The 19,813-nt window shown below is 40.9% G+C and overlaps 1 protein-coding gene and 1 pseudogene across 1 annotated transcript in view; both read left to right on the top strand.

Moving 5' to 3' along the window:
* Nucleotides 1–19,813, top strand: part of ZZEF1 (zinc finger ZZ-type and EF-hand domain containing 1) — a 107,375-nt gene that overhangs the window by 24,865 nt on the left and 62,697 nt on the right. The window contains exons 7-17 of the mRNA XM_063109531.1: nt 240–356; nt 1,210–1,388; nt 2,886–2,984; nt 7,121–7,212; nt 7,597–7,745; nt 11,841–11,952; nt 13,015–13,230; nt 14,631–14,731; nt 15,241–15,410; nt 16,032–16,165; nt 19,001–19,071. Of these exons, the coding sequence (XP_062965601.1) occupies nt 240–356; nt 1,210–1,388; nt 2,886–2,984; nt 7,121–7,212; nt 7,597–7,745; nt 11,841–11,952; nt 13,015–13,230; nt 14,631–14,731; nt 15,241–15,410; nt 16,032–16,165; nt 19,001–19,071 (1,440 nt within the window). The remainder of the gene's footprint in view (nt 1–239; nt 357–1,209; nt 1,389–2,885; nt 2,985–7,120; nt 7,213–7,596; nt 7,746–11,840; nt 11,953–13,014; nt 13,231–14,630; nt 14,732–15,240; nt 15,411–16,031; nt 16,166–19,000; nt 19,072–19,813) is intronic.
* Nucleotides 3,150–3,916, top strand: LOC134389522 (etoposide-induced protein 2.4 homolog; annotated as a pseudogene).

The following is a 19,813-nucleotide window of genomic DNA, read 5'->3' as shown; positions in this document are numbered from 1 at the left end:
GGATTCTGGATTCCATGGAGTTGGATAAGCTTTTACAGAGGAAAACTGAACTCTTGAAAGAAAGAAAGAAAAAAATGAAACCCTATTAAACTACTTAGCACTATGACTCCTGGGAAATAAGGCTAGTTTATATTATGTGTCACGTTCTCCACGGGAATACTGTCTGTTCATTAATAAGGGATTCATCAAAACAAGCTCGTATGCCTATTTTTTTCTGATTTTATGTTTTTCTTTTCTAGGAAGGCACTGCAGCATATGCCTCCGCTTTCCCTCTCCCCAGGATCTACAGATTTCTCAACTTTTCTATCTCCCAATGTTCTGGAAGAAGTAGACAGTTTCCTCATAAGGATAACTAGGTAAAATCGAGGTTGATGGGGTGAACTCTTTGTGGGGGATGGAGTGCATATATGCTTGTTAATTTTTTTTTAAAATATTTTAATCTTTTAAAGAAACAAAGTGAGGTAATAGTTCACTCATCTAGCATCACCTGACCTCAATGGGGGTTGGGGGGAGAGGGAGAGTAGTCCTCTGGTTCAGCTAGAACAGATGTGTCCAAGTCCAAAATGTAAAACCTTACATTCACTCTCATCCCCAGCCTGTGGCCCTTACTCAGGTCTAACAAGCCTGACTATCTATAGAACTAGGAGAGGGCCTCTTAATAGCTTGATAGAAAGGACCGCTTGGTATAGGGACACTCAGCTCTGCCTCAGTGAGCCCTGAGGACATTATTGCATTAGAGGGCAGACTAGTCCCTGAGCTATCTAGACAATTTTAAAAGTTTCAGTTTAATGTGTTTAAAAAGGCAGAGAAGTGTGATGTGGAGTATATCTAAAATAAATTTTTGGTCCTTCAAGGAATAAACATACCAGCCAACTTATTACCCAAGGCATCTTAATAACAGAGGCTTATTGCAGCAGCTGGCTTGTTAGTATTATTTAGTATATATACATTAAGGTTAGAGATGTGATGATTTAATTCCCTGGTCCCCTAGGTTGATTTAGTTTCTCCTTAGGTTATTTTAAGGATTTTGAAAAAGCATTTCTGGTAAACATAGAAAGCATATGGCAGGTTAATTTTACTCATGGTAAATTTTACTTATGGTAAATTACTTATGGTTAATTTTACTTATGGTCAATTATGTGGGGTTTGCTCAACCTGGGTTTTGTCATGTTTTTAAGAAGTGAAAATTTTTTTCTTCTTTGTTTATAGCTGCTGTTCTACCCCAGAGGTAGAACTGACTCTTCTGGCTTTTGCACTAGCAAGAGGAAGCATTGCCAAAGTGATAAGCTCTCTGTGCACCGTCACTGAGCACCTGGAAACACAGTATGAGGCCTCATCCCTCATCTCATCCATGGCATCAGTCAGACAGAACCTGCTCCTCAAATATGGTAAATGGCCTGGGCATACTGGAGATGCCAGCAATGGAAAGATCATAAGGCCATCCTCACTGTGTGACCTCCTGGCATCTTCTTGTATTTCAGGGTAGTTCATGAACTGGGTTGTTGTAGTTATACCATGACTCTTGGATGAACATATCCTCTGAGTACCAGACTTTGACTGCTATGGCAGGGAGAAAGGGGATGTTGGTTCATTTTTGGCAGTACTCCCAAGATTTGCTGGTCTAATCACTTAGGTTTGGTGGCCATTTGAACACAGCCATCTTTGGTGAAGTATAGGAGTGTCTCGTATAAACCTAGAGAGTTGGGAAGTTGGAGTATTTCTCATCTGGAGAAAGGATGAAGCTAGCCAAGACGTGGTGCAAAGGGATCCTTGTCTTAGAATGCACCCCTCTGCATCCCATCATAGCTGTTTGGAAGGACTTAGATACATGCCTGCCACTGCTTTTCCCTCTTGGGTCCAGCAGCAATCCATCTTAGCACTTTTCTACTGGACTAGGATGGGGCCTCCTACTCCTCGACATAGGAGCCCATAAAGCTACTCCCAAATGACTGCACTTGACATGTGAGGAGCAACTTATTTCCCATCCTGGCTCTAGTGGTAAAGTTGCTGTCCACTTTAGGTCCCATCCTCTTCAGTAATAGAGGCATCAGTGTGATATTTCTGCCATGATATTTGTACCTTTGTCTTAATATGACTTAGTGATTTATTTTATGTTTGATTTTTAAAGTCAGACATTCGATGGCTTGAAAATTCAGTCCCCCCCCATATTTGGAAAGGTCTTTTTTTTGGAGGGGTGCAGGTCCTGGGGCAGGCATGGCTGGATGGGAGGGATAGGTAGTGTCTGGAACCCGAACTGTTCTCCTGAAAAGTTTTCAATTCAGATTAATAGTTATTCAGGCAGGGAGCAGTGGATAGGTTAGGACTGCGTAAGGGGAATGTACATTACTAGTGATGTTCTAGTTCTGGGTTATGTTATAGTTTAATGTATTGTTAAAAAAAGAAAAAAGTCTTCAAAACGTCATAGTAAAAGTTGATTTTTATAATTCTTAAAACTTTCAAAATTTGGCTGGAGATGTTTTAAAGAGACAAGACCTAAAACATTTATATATTTAAATACAATTGCAATAAAATTAATTATTGGTTCCAAAACTGTACCTTAGGAATCACCTCCCCCCACCACCAATGTGTTGAATCTTTGGTATTAATCTGTATCTCATAATATGCTCTTTTTCTGCACAGTGATTGTTCTATGGAGTCCTTCCTTGGAATCACTCAGGGACATGCGCTGTACTTTGTGTCTTTCAGGAAAGCACAAAGGGATGGTGTCAGCTTTTGTCTAACATTGCTGCTCCATTTTAGCTTTTAAAAGGGTGAATTTTTAGTCAGCAGTCTGGGTACCCAGAGGCACTCGCATCTCCAATGATATGCATGCTAATTTTCTTTATTGTAGAGCTAGCTTAAGGTTTGCCATTTTCTTTGGATAGGTAAACCTCTCCAATTGACGCTTCAGGCATGTGATGTCAAAGGAAAGGAAGAGAAGTCAGGACCTGAAAACCTCCTTATTGAACCGTGGACAAGGGACGGTGAGTGACGGGTCCATCCATTTCTAGTTCCGTAGACAGCTGTGTGAAATCACACTCTGGTCTTTGAAATTTTCAGGGTATACACTCTTCACTTCAGGCTGTTTTTCAGTTGACAGTGGTTCCTGAACAATTTGTGTGGTTTAATTGTAATCTGTCTAGGTGTTAATGACCTACAACAATTTGCAAGTATTGGAGAGCCTGAAGGCTCTTCAAAACCGAAGTTTTGAAAAGCAAGGACTCTTCCTCTTGGAATATAAAAAGTTACTGTTTTTATCTGTTTTTACATTTAGATTGTCTTTCTATTGTGCTGTCTTTAAGAATTAATAAACTCAGTTGATCGGTAGCACTGTACGGCTGAAAATGTAACTTAAAAAGGGTATTTGCTTATATAGCTGATGTGGCATTTCAGGTGTCTGGGAGGGAGCCTCACTGTTCTCTAGCGTCAACATAATTGCCGGCTTGCTCTTCAGCTTTGCTGTAGGCTCTTTTCCTCATCCAGTGGGTGATTGTGAGTCTCTTCCTCATCCATCTTGTTGGCCACCTGGTTAGTGTCCTGCATATGTCCCTTTTTTACTTACTATACTGCTTTGAATCTTGCTGATTCAATAAAGAAAGTAGAATGTAACAGCAATTATCAAACACTGAAAGGGACTGTCCTTACTGCTTTGGATTTGGCTTCCTCTTGTCTTTCTTCACAGCCGTGCAGTCCTGCACGCTCAGTGGTTGCCTCTTCTCTGTCCTGTTCCCTGCATTCATCTGAGTACCAATGAAGTACAGACCCCTGGGAAAGCAGCTTTTTCCAGTTGCACCTCCTCTCCTTAGTGGTCCTCCTAAGCAGTAGACTCTTGCACAAGACAGTTTCCCTACAGTCTTCTCTGAGCACCTCAGCCTCCTCTGCCACACTGAAGGCCACTGAGTCACCAGCCATCTAAAGTGGGTGGGGGAGCTGGCTGGTTAGCTCACTCAGGAGAGCATGGTGCTGATAACACCAAGGTCAAGGGTTTGGATCCCTGTACTGGCCAGCTGCCACAAAAAAAAAAAAAAAAAAAGGGTGGATGGGGTTGGGAGGAGGCCGTGGTGGCTCTTTGATCTTCCTCCCACCACCACCCCAGGAAAGGCAAGACCACTCTGCCAAAGGCCCTCTGCATTTTCTCTTCACTCTTTGAAGAACTGGGATTTTCTTGAGCATGTAAGGCAGAATCTTCTTGACAAAAGGATGTGGATTTTTAACATTGTTCTGAGCCTGAAAGGACCACAGGTTTTTCTGTAGCTACGAGGGTACTTCCAAAAGTTCATGGAAACATTCTTATCTTTCAATTTTCTTTCCATGAACATTTGGAAGCATTTGCCAGCTCCCGTGCCTGCTCTGATTTGAATACTTTGTTATTCCTCTTGTGTCTTTTACTCACTCCTGCCACCTGACCCCCCTGGATGAGTGGATTTTTTAAATCTCCGTGTAGTTTGTGGATATGTTACTTTTGTTGTGGTTCTGAGAAGCACAAGGCTGGGGAGTGCACGGGAGTGGGAAGGAGAAGTCACTTCCCCTGGTCACCCCTTCTCAGCCGCCACTGTTGGTTTCTTGTAACTCACTTTAGATGTTGGTCTTCTTGCTCTGCTACAAAAATGAGCCTGAAGAGATAGGAGGAAAGTCCTCACAGCCAGAATGGGTGGGCTTTGAGGAGTGATTTTTTTCTTCCCCTTGCAGAGGTAAAAAGCTCTTTTCAAGGGTACGCTTCAAGTTCCCCAACTGCAGCGAAGTCCCAGGTCTGGACAAGGCCACTGCAGAGCCCACAGAATACTGTCACTCCGGAGGGCTAACGTTCCTGGTTGCCACTGCCATTTTGTCTGGTATTTTAAAGAAATACTGGGTGCTGCCAATAGGAACTGAAGTGGTAGAGTTTATCCTTTAAATTTGTGATTGGCTATTTGTTTTTTCCTGTCATTTTAAGAGAAGAAATTTGGCAAGTGGGGGGCAGAGTGTCAAAATAATTGTAGATTTAAAATATTACAATTAAGTACGTAAGTTTCTTAGCAAGAAAAAGAAGCACAAAGGTTTTATTTATTTTTTAAGGCCTTTTTTTTTTTTGCCTTTTAAGAATAAAGTGTGTATTTGGTGGCTAATAGATCTGCAACATAACCAGCGCCACTTTAGACAAGCCCAAGTACAAAATGGCCCCTTCCCCCTCCCCCTCCCTTTACTAGAAGCCTCCTGACTTAAACAGAAACCCCTTCGGCTTCCGCCAGGACGCAGTTCTCCGCCCTGATCCACATTAGCATAATGACCCTCCTTGATGGTATCAGCCAGCCCTTGGCACACTATGTAAACTCTACCCGGCATCTCGACTCACTTTCTTTCAGTGGCTATGTTATTTGAAAAGTCTGTCTGGTTCTGTTGACTTAATTATTGCTTCAGCTACTTTGAAACTAATTTAAACTGCTGATTAATCACTTAACTTCTAGGCAGACTTTCAGCCTTTACAATAGATTTCTTTAAATAGAAGCGTACAGACCCCTGGGAAAACAGGACAGGTCAATAATTGGGATAGTTTTTGTGTTACCATTTGAAAGAAAGTCACCTGAGATGCCGGGTACCGTTCAAGGTTTATTAAAGAAAGAAATCTGCTGGGCTGTGCTCACAGTGGCACAGGCCCCAGGGCTGTCCTGAAAAGGGGACAGCACCAGGTGTGGGGGTGGTAGAGCTTATATAGTGTGCCAAGGGCTGGCTGATACCATCAAGGAGGGTCATTATGCTAATGTGGATCAGAGTGGAGAACTGCGTCCTTGCAGAAGCAAAAGGGGTTTCTGTTTAAGTCAGGAGGGGTGGAGGTGGGCGGTGGCATTTTGTAGTTGGGCTTCTCTAAAGTGGTGCTGGTTATGTAGCAGATCTATTACTGTTAGTGGAGTTGTGAATATCTGGCAATATGGTTTCTTAAAATTGTCTACAGAATTACTATCTGATAGAACTAGAACACTTAATAGCTCTTATCTATGAATTAGTAAAGCTTCCTTTGGATTTAATTTTCTTGGTTATGGGGACAAATATTACACATTGTGTAGATTCAGCTTCATAAAGTTTTGTTTTATTGAACTCACTGTAATGAAATAGGAAGCATGACAGTGGTTTTAGTCTTTGCATTTTGTTAGGCAGAATGGTTGGAACAATTTGGGGTCCCAGGAAGAATAGTTATTTAGTGCTGACTTGAGCATAGGTACGATTTATATCATTTACAGAGATTTGAAAGAGAAAGGCAGCATTGGGTCTAGCAGATGACCTTTTTGCGAGCTGTTAAAGGGTAATTAACAACAAGCAAAAAGGTACCTTTTGACTCTCACACAAATATAAATGAACACGTCAGACTTTTTATTTAGCTTATTAATTAATGAGGGAACCAGTAAGATGTTACAAACAGTTCAAAGGGGGATTCATAAAATATACATAGTCCAATAGGAGTGCTGAAATTAATTTACACATAGATACAAAATTGGTCAGTATCCATTAAGAATAATCAGCTATATTTTCGCAGAACACAATTTTTATTTGTGTGGACAAGAATCATTTGCATTACTCTCAGTATTCTACAACCCACAGAATTGTAAAATAGCTTAAAGACTGTGAAAGGTGGAGATAACCCAAAGAATGTGTTAAACAAGACGCCCATCTTGTTTTTGCCCATTTCAAAGTCTTTCACAATCTTTCCTGACAGTATTCTAGAAGCTAACTAATCCCGTTCTCAGCCTCTAAGCCTGCTTGTGTTTCTCTGCCCAGTCACACGTCAGTCATGGTTTTAGGTTTTACTCGGGAAGACGATTGGTTGTCCCATCTTTTGTCTCTTTGAATTAAAGTTACAATCTATATAAATGTTTTGTTTATTGCTACCTCAGAGCAGAGCTGCCTTTAAGGTTGAGGAGATTGTGCCCTGAGGAAGTAGTACCTGGCCAGTACTCTGCTTACCTAGGGGTTTATCAGTGGGGTCACATCTGTACAAAAGGGAAACTTTTTTCTAGTTTTCATGAAGGCACTGGAAAACCAGTTACCCCCTTGCCTTAAAGAATACGGTTTGTGTTTTTTGATCTTAGTTCTTAGGGTTATAAAAATGAGTCAGTCATCCTAACTTTAGTTTTTCTTTGTTTTTCAGGTTTTCTTACAGAGACTGGAAAAACCAGAGCAAGTACTATTTTTTCCACAGGAACTGAATCTGCCTTCCAAGTGACACAGATCAGAATTATGGTAATTATCATGCTACCTTCTTCAGGCAATGCTACCACTTTTTTTTTTAAATAGAGGTCTTGCATTTCAGAGGTCTGTGTCATTCATTTTTCATTGCACATTTAATGATGATTTACGCTATGGCAGGCCTGTAGCAGAGAGCAGGGACACAAAGATGGATAGATTTTAAGTCTGTGAATGGTGTAAATATAAGGATTGAGAAAGTTAAGGAATATTTCTGAAGAAGCAGCTTTCTTACTTTTCCAGGACTTAATATATTTGAAATATCATTTCACTGGTTTAATTTTGCCTTCAGGTGTTTGAATTTGACCATATTATTGGGAAACAAAACAGCCACAGAACTTCTGCCCTTTCGATGCACCTCATCCCAATCTCTGTTTCCAGGTTCGACGTGGTGGCATTGGTGCCCAGTGTGGGTTGGTATTTGCCTATAACTCATCTTCTGATAAATTTCATGCAGAAGAACACTTCAAAAGGTTTGAAAAATATGACAAATGGAAGCTTCAGGAGCTCAGGCAATTTGTAAAAACCAGGTATGGAGAATAAAAAAATCTTTGTAGTTAATAAGAATGTATTCATTCTCTTATTGGTGAACTATGCTTTCTTGTCTTTATTTATACAAAAGGTGCCACCAACCCACCTCTGGCCATAAGCATTCATTGCTTTCTAGCAGCATATGTGTAGATGTGTATGTTAATTTGTTCATAGCCTCTTATTCAATCCCTTCAGTGACCAGGGGCACATATCTTCAAAATGACTAGGTGATGATAACATGCCTGAATTGTGGGCAACCTGAAGTGTTCAGTCTTACCCAGCCACTGGGAAATTTATCCCTGCCCCAACCTTTCCCCTTCCGCAATTATGCTTTTATCGAAAATATTTACTAAGCACCTACTATGTGCCTGGCCCAATGTCAAGCACTGAAGATACCATAATGAGGAATTTGGCACAGTTCCTGCTTTGCAGAGTTTGCCATTTAGCTCAGAAGACAGACAGTAAAACTTACAGTGTCAACAGTGTTAAGCATGCTATGTAGAAGTGAGAGGGTGCTCTAGGAGCACCCAGCAGACAGCACCTGTCCTGATTAGGGCAGGCTTCCTGGAGCAGGTGTTGTTACGTTTTTGAAGGATGAGTTAGAGTTAGTCAGCCACTTGAAGAAGGGGAAGGAGATTGTCCCCAGCAAAGAGAAGAGCAGATATGAGGACCTCAAGGTGACGTATGGTGCATGCAAAGGACTGACAAGTCCTGTGTTGCTGAGGGGCACTGTGAGATGGAGAGGGTGAGAGATGAAGCTGGAGAGCTGAGAAAGGGCCAGGTCATTGCAGGTCTTTTGTCTCTGTTTCAGGGTTTAGACTTTATCCTTAAAGCAATGTGTGTGTGAGGGAATGGGGAAGCAGGGAGTGGGGTGGAGTGAGTTGTTGAGGAGTTTCAAGAAGAAGAGCAAGGAGGTCAGATGCATGCTGTGGAAGTCCTACTCTGGATCGTGCTGTGTGTAGCACGGGTTGGAGGAGAGCAGGCTCGGAGGCAGTGGAATGGGAGGGGACTGTCCTCATTGCCCGGGCAGCCAACGGTGTGGGTGACCTCGACTAGAGCAGCAGCAGCAGTGTGATGGAGATGAGGACTGAAAGACAACCGGGAGGTAGAAGCTATGGGACCTGGGGACTGACTGAATGTAGAGCAGGAGAGGGAAGAAAGTGTGGGAGGCAGTGAGTCCTGCATTTTGGGCTTGGCAGGTGGGGAAATTGGCAGTGCCTTTCTCTGGGATGGACAGTACCCTGGGGAAAAACAGGTTTGTGTGGAAGAGAATGAGCTCAGTTTTGGTCCTATTGAATTTGAAGTTCTAGGAAGCCTTTGAGATGTCCAGTAACCGGTTGGATAAGCACATCAGGAGCCTGGAAGAGAAGTTTGTGCTGAAGGTAGAGATATGAGAGACATTTAAATGATAATTTAAAATGTGGGAATAGAAGAAATCATTCTGGAAGAGTGTTTGGACTGCGAAGAGAAGAGAACTTTGGTCGATGTTATGAGAGGCTCCAGCATTGAAGGGGCAACAGAGAAAAACTCAACCAGAGAAGTAGCAAGAAAGCCAGAGCTGTGTCTCGTGAAACCCAGGGAAAATAATGTTTAAAAGAAGTAGGGAATGGGCAATGATGTCGAATGTTGCCCAGAAGTTAATAAGATAAATTCTAAAAGCCCCTCTTTGGATGTAGCCACACAGATCATTGGTGACCCCTTGGACAGTGTTGCCTCCCATGTTACTACTAGTGAGTTAAAACTCATGGAGCTGAACTCTAGACTTGCTGTTCGTGCTACTGTATTTCACGGGTGATGGAGTTAATAGAAGCCTTTAAATAACATTCAGTTCAGTACTACTTAAGATTTACCATGCATACAAATCACCTGGGGACCTTGTGAAAATGCAGATTCTGATTTAGTAGTTTTGGGTGGGACCTGAGACTTTTCTAACAATCTCCCAGGTGACTCTGATGCTGCCAGTACATGGACCACACTTTGTATAGCAAGAATCTAGAATAATTGACTCTCTATGCCGGAATTCTTTGGGCAGAATCCCTGACAAATGGTCAGTCAGCCTCTCTGGAATACTCTTAATGTTGGAAAACTCACTGCATATAGTATAAGTAGAATATGTTCAACTGAAATCTTCATTTGTAATTTCTACTCAGTGGTCTTAATTTCAGCCCCCTAAATGTATTAGAGCAAATGTTTCTCCTAAAACCTCCCTTCCATCACATATATATATGCCTCTTTAAAAGATGCTTTTCGGGCCGAGCCCGTGGCGCACTTGGTAGAGTGCTGCGCTGGGAGCGCGGCGACGCTCCCGCCGCGGGTTCGGATCCTATATGGGACTGACCGGTGAACTCACTGGCTGAGTGCCGGTCACGAAAAAAAAAAAACGACAAAAAAAAAAAAAAAAAAAATGCTTTTCTTTCTTATAATAGCTAGAGATGACACTTGTTTTTAAGCAGCTGCATCCCACTCTTGGGACATTTTTTTTTTTTTTTTTTTTTTTTTTTTTTTTTTTTTGGTCTTTTTCATGACCGGCACTCAGCCAGTGAGTGCACCGGTCATTCCTATATAGGATCCGAACCCGTGGCAGGAGCGTCGCCGCACTCCCAGTGCAGCACTCTCCCGAGTGCGCCACGGGCTCGGCCCGTGGCACATATTAAAATAGGTCTTTTACCCTAACCCTGCAGTCAGACAAGGTCTTTGACATCTTATATAGAATGATTTTTTTTTTTTAACCTAAATACAGGCCTATTCACTATTCCCTTAATGATTTTAGCTCCTGGTTACAGCCTGAACTGCTCTTAAGTCCCGATTTAGTTGGCCTATATATTATCAGTCTCTCTCCAATTTGGAAATTAAAATGTTAATGTGCATGTCTTCTTGCCCTTTTGTTTGTCATGTCCCTCTGGTCAAGCGCTGGTCAGTCATCATGCCACAGGGCCAGCTGTTTGGTGGCTGTCCATATGTCAGAGGACTAACACTCAACTGTCTCTTCTCCATCCTGCCTACTGTGTAGTATGGTATAGTGAAACAGGCTGCTTCTCTTCGTTCTCTGACACCCTGCCAGCTCTCTGTATCTCAGAGATTTCCTTGACAACTCCCAAGGAGCAAATTTAAAAATCCTCTGATGTACACTATTGATGAAACTCATTGACATGGTTGTGGGCTAAGAGAATACCACCTGTCCCATTGGTTTTAAGAATAACTAGATCAAGAAAGGTTTATGCCAAGAAAGTTAAGAGGAGAACATTTTTTTTGTCTCTGTTATAGAACCTACTCTGGATGGCCTTTTTCCTCTTCTTTCCATAATTCCCTGTATTTCTTGTCATATCTGTACAGAATATTCATGTGTTGCTAGCTTGGTAGTTGTATCACAAACTGAATAGTTAAAGTTTTAGGAATGTTACTTGAAAAGACTGCCCTTTTCTCCTTAGTTATTTAATTCCTAGAAAGGGAGTAGCATTTAAGTATCCAATTTTTAAAAAGAAGTGGTACACAGTTGTGCTTCTTCAGCCTCAAGGCTGGAATGCTTTTCTGGAAGGACTTCTTAAGGAACAGGAAAGAATACTGAGGTCTGTGAAGGCTGAGATTTTCGGGCTTTTTTTGGAGTTCCAGGATCTGAAAGCCCCCAGGCTTTTACCCTTCAGTTGTTGCAAAGGGCCCAAACTTCAGGCTGGTCATACACACATTAGCCAGACCTAAGGAAGGAAAACTGAACCTGCCTTTCCTTTGGTTATCATCTCCAGAAGCACACACCTGTTGTTGCAGTGTACCTTACTCCTGAGTAGCTCATCTGAGATGCCTTGACTTCATGCCTCATTCTTCAGATAAGCCAACTCTAGAGAAGCAGACTTCCTCCTTAGTTCCCAGGTTATATTTGGGGCTGATATAGTTCCCAGTTCACAGATGAGGAGGTTGATAAATGGAGAAGAAATTGCCACCATCTACCTCGTGTGTTCAGAGAGAGGCCAGGTGCCACACCCAGTCCTCAATTGTCTACAGGCCATGTGTACAAGTTAAATGCCACCTAGATGATGCCTGTTAGTCTCATAATAATTTAGAAATAGGAAAATGTTTTGTGATTACCCTTGTGTTTACAGGATTGGTTGCTCATCTGATGACCTTGGAGAGGATGATCCTATTGGTTGGTTTGAGCTGGAAGAAGAGTGGGATGAAGCAGATGTCAAGTTGCAACAGTGCAGAGTTGCCCAAGTAAGCATCAGTGAGCTGTGGCTTCCACCTGTTTGTCCACTCCCCTACTTTTATTTTGTAAGCAATTATTGATGGGTGATTGTGTACCAGCCCTGTGCCAACATGGGGACCCCAGAGGTGAATTGATCCTCGAGGAGTTCAGAGTCTAGTGGGAGAGACAGATACGTAAGACTGTGATAAAGCTGTGATAATGGGAGATGCAGCGGGTTGTTCGAGCCCAGGGGAAGAATATTCAACCCAGCCTGGAATTCACTGGGGAAGGCTTCAGGAAAGGTGTGTGATGCCAGGTGTTGGAAGTTGATTAAGCCATCATCTTTAGCCAAGTTAAGATGTGTGGAGAAGAGCATCTCAGGCTGAGAGAACAGCGAGTCCACAGGCATAAATGCAGGAGAAGTGTGTTTCCATAGCTATGAAGGAAACAGTGAATATCTGGCTACTTTTTTATTTTTATTTTTTTTAAATCTCAAGTGTAAATCTTAGATTTAGGCTTAAATGAGAGAATTAAGAACTATGTTTAGGGCTTACACATAGTAGGTGCTTTGTAAATATTCATGCAGTTGAGTAGTACTTTCTGAAAGGCCTTTTTAACAAAGGAACTTTTACTCTAAGAAGCAGATAGTTTGCACAGAAGTTGGGCTTTGAAAATGTCCTTAGCTTTGAGCTGACAGGGCTATTTCTTGGGCTCCTAGCACATGGGTTACATATATCAATTGAGGACTTTGAGATGATTCCTTAGGGCATTGACTGTTTTCATCAAAATGACTGTGCCACAGTACTTCTGTTATTCATCCTTTCTTATCCTGTTTTTGCTTTAAAGAGGGAGTAATATTATTTCCCTTATTGTGATCTCTATCAAAAACTGTCTTCATTCAACTTTTATATTGTCTTTTTTCTGTTTGTTGTAGATTCTGGACTTAGGTTTTGTGTCCACAGTGATGGGCATAGTGGTACCTAATAAATTTCTAATGTCATAAGGGGAACTGTCCAAAAAGGCCTTTTTATCCTTTTTATTAGTATTCAGAGATTCTGAGTCCTTCTCTTGAAATCTCTTTTCCTTTCTAGTACTTGATGGTGAAGTTCCTCTGCACCCGTCAGGAGTCAGCAGAGCGCTTGGGAGTGCAAGGCTTGAGCATCACTGGGTACCTTCGCCCTGCAAGAGCAGAAGCAGAGCAGAGCGTCATCTGTGCCCACTGCAGAAAGGATGCAGAGGAGAGCATCTGCGGGGCCACATTGCTCCTCAGGACCCTTCAGTTCATCCAGCAGCTTGCCCATGACCTGGTAGGATTTCTCAGTTGTTAGACCACATCCCTTTAGGAAAAATAAATGACAGTCTTAAGGGAAATGAACACCAACCAATGCAACCTGGCCCTGCTGAAACCATGAAGTATGAGTACAACAGGCATCGTGCTGCTGTGATGATATTGAAAGGCCAAGGAAAGTGAGGTGCTGGGCATCTATGACATCAGTCAGTGCAAGGCTAAGTGGCTTGTGGCCATCGTTGTGAGGTCTCCTGGAATAGACCTACACATTTTAAAGATCCGCAGCCTTAGTTGCCATGGGGTGACAAACAAAGGAAGTTCATGGCATTTACGTCTCCTTTGAGTCCTAGGAGAATTATTACTGAAGTCTAGGTGAACTGTTTGTTTACTAAAAGTACCAAAGTAAAGATTTGAAATCACTTGTGTTTTTGATATTGACTTTTACAGTCACTAATGAAACACAGTGACAACCATCACCATAGAGAACATGGTTTACGTCAAGAATCTAGGGGAGCCCTCTCACATGTGGTAGATAACAGTGTCCACTCTTGACCCTCATTCTGCTTCAGGGTGCTTTCAGAGGCTGGCAACTCAATTTATACAGTTGGCCCTCCGCATCTGTGGATTCAGCCAACCACGGATTAAAAATATTCGGGAAAAAAATTGCATCTGTACTTAACATGCACAGATTTTTTTTTCCTTGTCATTATTCCCTTAACAATCCAGTATAGCAACTATTTACATAATATTTACATTGTTTTAGGTATTATTAGTATCTAGAGATGATTTAAAGTATATGGGAGGATGGGCAAATGCCACACCATTTTACATCAGGGACTCAAGCATCCTTGGATTTTGGTATCCACAGAAGGCCTTGGAACCAGTCCCCTGTGGATACAGAGGGTCGACTGTATGTAGTTTGTTTGGTCTTTGTTCAAGTGCTCTTATCACAGCAGAAAAAAGCAAATTAGAGAGAACTGCCTAGGAGTAGTGGGTGTGTTTATAACAGAATCGATACCATTCAGCCCACATGCAGAGAAGGATCAAACATACTACAGTGCAATCTGGGACAGCAGTCATTATCGAGTAAAGATTGACCTCTGTTCCAGGTGCTGTGTTATGAAGTCAGGGAGCCTTTGTGGATGTGTGTGTGTCTGTGTGTGTGTAAGGGGGGTTATGTCTATATATGCATTTACATACTTATGTACATATGTACACACACACATATTTTGGAAAGTTTCACACCACAATTAGTTGTTGACAGACTTTTTCGTAGTTAAGCATAAGCATCAGTTATATGGGAATCTCACCCATGAAGAGCCACCTCATCCCTTAACGATGAGAAGTAAATGAGGCGTTACAATATTTCTTTAAATGCATTTTTCAATTTTATTATTTCTGGTCTTTATAATTTTTTAGGTGCAGCAGAAGGAAAGTGGCTTAAAATATAAATCTTTTCTGGACTTCGCGGGTCTTGATTTGCAGATCTTCTGGAATTTTTACAGTAAATTAAAGCAAAAGTAGGTCAGAATTTGTTATAAGGTGATAATCATGTAAACAAAACTGGAAATACTGAGTTTTGCTATTCTAAATGGACAATTTTTTCTTCTAATTTTTTTTTTACTTCCTACTAGTATATGTTGTTCTGATTTGAAAGATTTGGTTATTATTGAAAATAGCACTTCACATTTCTATAAACTGTTCAGGCAGTGTTTTCACAAACATCTTCTCATTTGATTATCCTCACTACTTTGTGGGATAAGCAGGTCAAGTATTATAGTAGTACCCTCATTTTACAGATGAAGAAATGGGATCAGAAATGAATTTCCTTCCCCGAAATGGGTAGAGTGAGAAGGGGTCTGTGTTTTCGGACTCCTAGTACAGTATTCTTTCTGTTCCACCCTTCTCTTCTCGACTGGCATTCTTTTTACTTGATGCCTAGAGGAGAGTCCTTTGTAGAGAGTTGTGTGGCTTTGGAGGGTAAAGCAACTTGCCCTTTTGTTCTCTGATGTTCTTTGTCTTTTTGTAGCCCGAGGGAAGAATGCATCAGTGCCCAAACTCTGCTTCTGCAGCTCCTCCAGAGCTGCTTCTCAGTGCTGCAGGGAGATGCCCTGACTGCCTCGGAGGAGGAGAAGGCTCCAGCCCAGAGCCCTGAAGGAGTAATGGCTGCCAAGGAGCTCTACACACACTTATGTGATGGTAATGATTTGGGTTTTTTTCTTTAAAGCAACTCTGGGCTGGTAGCCTGCAGCACCTCTTGCTATACAGAAGAGGGCAATCCTGTGATCACACAAGCCAGAAAGGGAACTCTGCTGTGGGAGATGAGTACTTCCTCTGATGCTCTTTTGAGTTGCTATTTTGAGTTCAGGATTTATTCCTTCATCAACTGACTTCCCTTCCTCCTGGTTTCAGATATACAGCTATGTTATATTGAGAGTAATTACTGCCACACTATTCAGCCTTAACTTCAGCTAAGGCACTGGGACGAGGTCAATAGACCAAGGGGGAGAGATCGTAATGACAAATTGAGAATGAAACACATGCAACCATATGAAATTATTTTTAAGGCTTTGCCAAGTTGTGTCTCAAAAGGACAGGGAAATAGTGAAATAAAAACTAGTACATATAGTCTTTGTTTTAGTTAAATGTAAACAAACAAAAAATAATTTCCTTATACTTCTAGCCTAATATAGAAGTATTTCTTTGCTCTGGTATTAACTACAAAATGGAGAGTAATGGGTTTATAGGCTAGTTATAGTAGATATATATCGTGAGTAGATGGAATATATTAAAGCTGATTCCATTGTTTATTTTTATCAGTGGTAGATAGGGTGGATGGAGACTCTGTGTCCATGGAGATATTAAAGCAAGAAGTCAGGAATACCCTTCTCAATGGGGCTGCCATCTTCTTTCCTGATCGACAGACCCGGAGGAACCATCTCTTCACCATGATGGTAATTATTTACTATAAGCATGGATTCCATTTCTGAAGTCTTTTAGTATGAAATTTATCAGTCTTTGTTTTCTCCAGATATATTGTCAGTTTCAGTTTCCCAAATGTCTGTTAATACATACTATAGGCAAAGCTTTGTCCACGTGAGACACGCAGATAATCTAAGGACATGGTTCTGTACTCATAGTACTCAAGGTGGGGATGACAGATAATCCCAATCTCTGTTTCATAACCTCTTGTCTTGGAAAGTGGCAGGATAGACTCCTTCTTCTTTATGACTTGCCTACAAGCAAATTTTCTTTTTAACATTCTAACTTTTTATTATGGAAAAATTTAAACGAATACAAAACTAGACTAAGTAGTATGATGAATCCCTCACCCCCCTACCTTCAACAATTATAAACTCAGACTAATCTTTTATCTATAATATACCTCATCCAGTTTCCCTCCCCTGCCCCCACTTGGAGGGAAGTAAATCCCTGATGTATTTTATTTAGAAATATTTTAGTATATATCTGTAAAAATAATACAACCAGGTTTTAATCCTCAGCCGGTTCTTCTCACATCCTAGACTCCATCTCTGTGTTACTCAGACATTAGTACTGGGGGTGAAAAATGCTTTCAGTATGTACAAGTGTTATGTTATCAAATGAAATATCCTATACAGAGGTCTGGGTTTTTAATTCTGAAGGAAGTATTTCTTTTTTCTTTTTAAAATTATTATAGCAAGTCTTTATTAAGAAATATGAAGGAAGTATTTATATATGAAAATGTAGGCTGGTTAGCTCAGTTGGTTAAAGCATGGTGTTGTAACACCGAGGTTAAGGGTTTGGATCCCCATATTTGGCCAGCTGCCAGAAAAAGAAAATGAGAGTGATACATGAAAAAAAAATTAATGATAATGCAAAACAAAATAAAAATTTATCTTTCTAGGCCATACCAAAAACATCTAGGTAAGGGAACTTTAGAGGTTCCTGTGTTATATGACAATAAAACACAGGGCAATATAAGTAAACTGAGGGGATAAATTAGATAAGTGTGTGTAGAAGGAAGCATAATTGTAAACCAATCTTACTTATAAACATACTTAGAAAAATCCTAACAAAATATTAATTAACCAATCCAACAACATATAAACAAAATTATGACCAACTTGGATTCATCCTAGTAAGGCAACAGTGGTTTAACATTAGAAAAATCAGTACATGAAATCAGAGGAAAAAATATCATCCATAAATGCCGAAACAAATTTTAATAAGATTAAATTTTGATGATGATCGTAACAAAAAATCGTTAGCAAACTTGAAATAGAAGGGAACTCCCTTAATGTGGTGGAGGGCATGGGTCCAAAACCTGTAATAAACAATATACTTGGTGATGGAGCACTAAAAGCCTTTCTTTCAAAAATACAAATGCTGACTGTCACTGCTGCTCTTTGATTGTATTGGAGGGCCTAGCCAGAGCCAAAGGACAAGAAAAATAAATTCTAAAAATAGCAATTGGAAAGAATAAAACTAATTATTTACAGATATGATTGTAGATTATTTTTTATTGTCTGTATAGAAAAGCAACTAATGGAATTAATAAAAAGAATTTGAGAAAGAAAACTAGATTCAGCATTTTAAAAGGCATATATAACAAGCAATTAGCAAATGTGAGTGAAGTGTTCTGTGGGATGTATAAAGGCCTGTAGAAATAAGGAAGGGAACAAAAGAAGCATAAAACACGGTCCCTTGTTGCCAAAAGGCTGTAGTCTAGTTGGGGACTCCTGCTGCAAGGAAAAACTGACCCCATGTGGACAGCCATGTTGAGGCCAAGTGATTGAGGAAGGTTTCAGAGAGAAGGAAGGGTGTTTGGTTGTTTTCAGCTATACGTAAAATGTGCATATCAGCTTGAGGGATCACTTCTCACATTCTGAGTTATAACCTTTGACAGCATCAGTTGATTTGACCCATTGGACTGTGGGTGGGGCTCTGTCCGGCTCGTTGGCAGGAAGCATTTACCAGTTAGCTGAGCAAATTATTATTATTTTTTTTGCTAGCATGTGTCCCACAGAAAACTAGAGGACACATGACCTCTTCAGTGATGTCAATGTCTATTAGCAGAGCAACTCAGTCACTTGCCTTTGCCCAGCCCTTCTGACAGCATTAGTAAGGGTTATATTTTCCATTCACATGTTAATGAATTGAACACTGCCAACTCTTTACAGTGCTAAGCACTTCTGTCTCCAGGTAAATGTGTTCTTGTGACCGTATCTTATCTTCCCTCTATACTGCCCTAGGCAGGGCCCTAGGTCTTAAATCTTCTGGAAATCTCTCTCAGTGCCTTGCATAGCAGTAGGTGTTCAATACATTTATTGAATTAAGATTTTTTTAAAAGTTCCCCCCAAAGTAAGCCAGTAGCCCCATCAGGAGATCTGATTCCTATAAATGTCACCCTAGACTGTGAACAGGATAGAGAGACGGCTTTGGTCCTGTTGAAAAATAGAAAACTCAAAAGAAATGTACCTTTTGCTCCTGGGATGGGATGTCCAGAGTTGAAAAATATATGTCTCTTGGAGGTCATCTTCCTAAACATTTGCATCAGGCTTTCCTGCAGGAAGGCTCGAAGATGTTAACTTTGACAGTGAACCAAAGTAAACCTGCCATCTTCTTGAGAGGGTTGGTTCTGCTCCTTCTTAGTGCTAGACCAAGTTTTAGTTGGGTGCTGTGAGGTGCTTTGCTGACCCTGGCTTTCTTCATACTTGGGAACAGTGGGTGGTGGTATTTCATGCTGCTCTAGGTCTCTGGAATGTCATGGAGTAGATTTTCTGAATGTACAGTTTCTGGTTTTCTAGAAAAATGTCACCGAGCAGAAGCACAAGCAGTCCCTGCAGCTTACTTTCCGTTCACTGTGCACATATTTTAGGTAAGTTTATAACTCCTTTCAATTGTCAAGTATCTCAAATCTTTGCAAACTTGTTTTCTTTAGCTGTTCCTTCCTTTCATGTGCTTTTGGAGTAATACTTCCCTCTGCTCAGCTAGAAAGCCAAGTTTCTGGAGGGACTTATTACAAGACACAGGAGGGACTAAAATAATGGTAGAGTAATAATCTTGTCAAGAGTTTAATCCAAGTCATTGTAAGACAATTTAGAGTTGAACCTACTGATGATCTCTTTGAACACTTCAGTTTCTAAGTGATTTTTAAAGACTGAAACCTAATGGATACTGTACTTAAGTCAACAAATCTAACTACATTAAAACCAACTGCAGAAGCACAGAATGGTACTTTGCAGGAGGTGTGCTGGGAGAGGAGGACTTGAAGATTTTTACATGTTTTGACTACCAAAGAACTAAAGGGCCTGGAGGCTGCATTGCTGGAGGTGTAGGCTCTTGAAGGAGGGAGGGAACTAACAACCTGAGCAACTGACTGCAAGTCAGACCATACCTGGTATGGATGCCAGACTTAGAGAGCTATCTGTATAATACGTGTTAAGAGTCAGTTAGCAAGGATGATGAAAGAGCCTGGGGGTGTATGTGAAGAACATGTGAAGACACAGGGAGTGTTTACCCTGGATCATCAAGTTAGCAGTCATGAGATTAGGTGTATTTTGTGTTGGTAATTAAGGCGATTTATTCATCAAATTTATTTTTCAGGATCTCTTCTAAGG

This window comes from Cynocephalus volans, chromosome 10 (genome assembly GCF_027409185.1).
Source record: "Cynocephalus volans isolate mCynVol1 chromosome 10, mCynVol1.pri, whole genome shotgun sequence".
Lineage (NCBI taxonomy): Eukaryota > Metazoa > Chordata > Mammalia > Dermoptera > Cynocephalidae > Cynocephalus > Cynocephalus volans.
The sequence above is the reverse complement of the archived record's forward strand: the minus strand, read 5'-3'. Positions and strand labels throughout refer to the sequence as shown.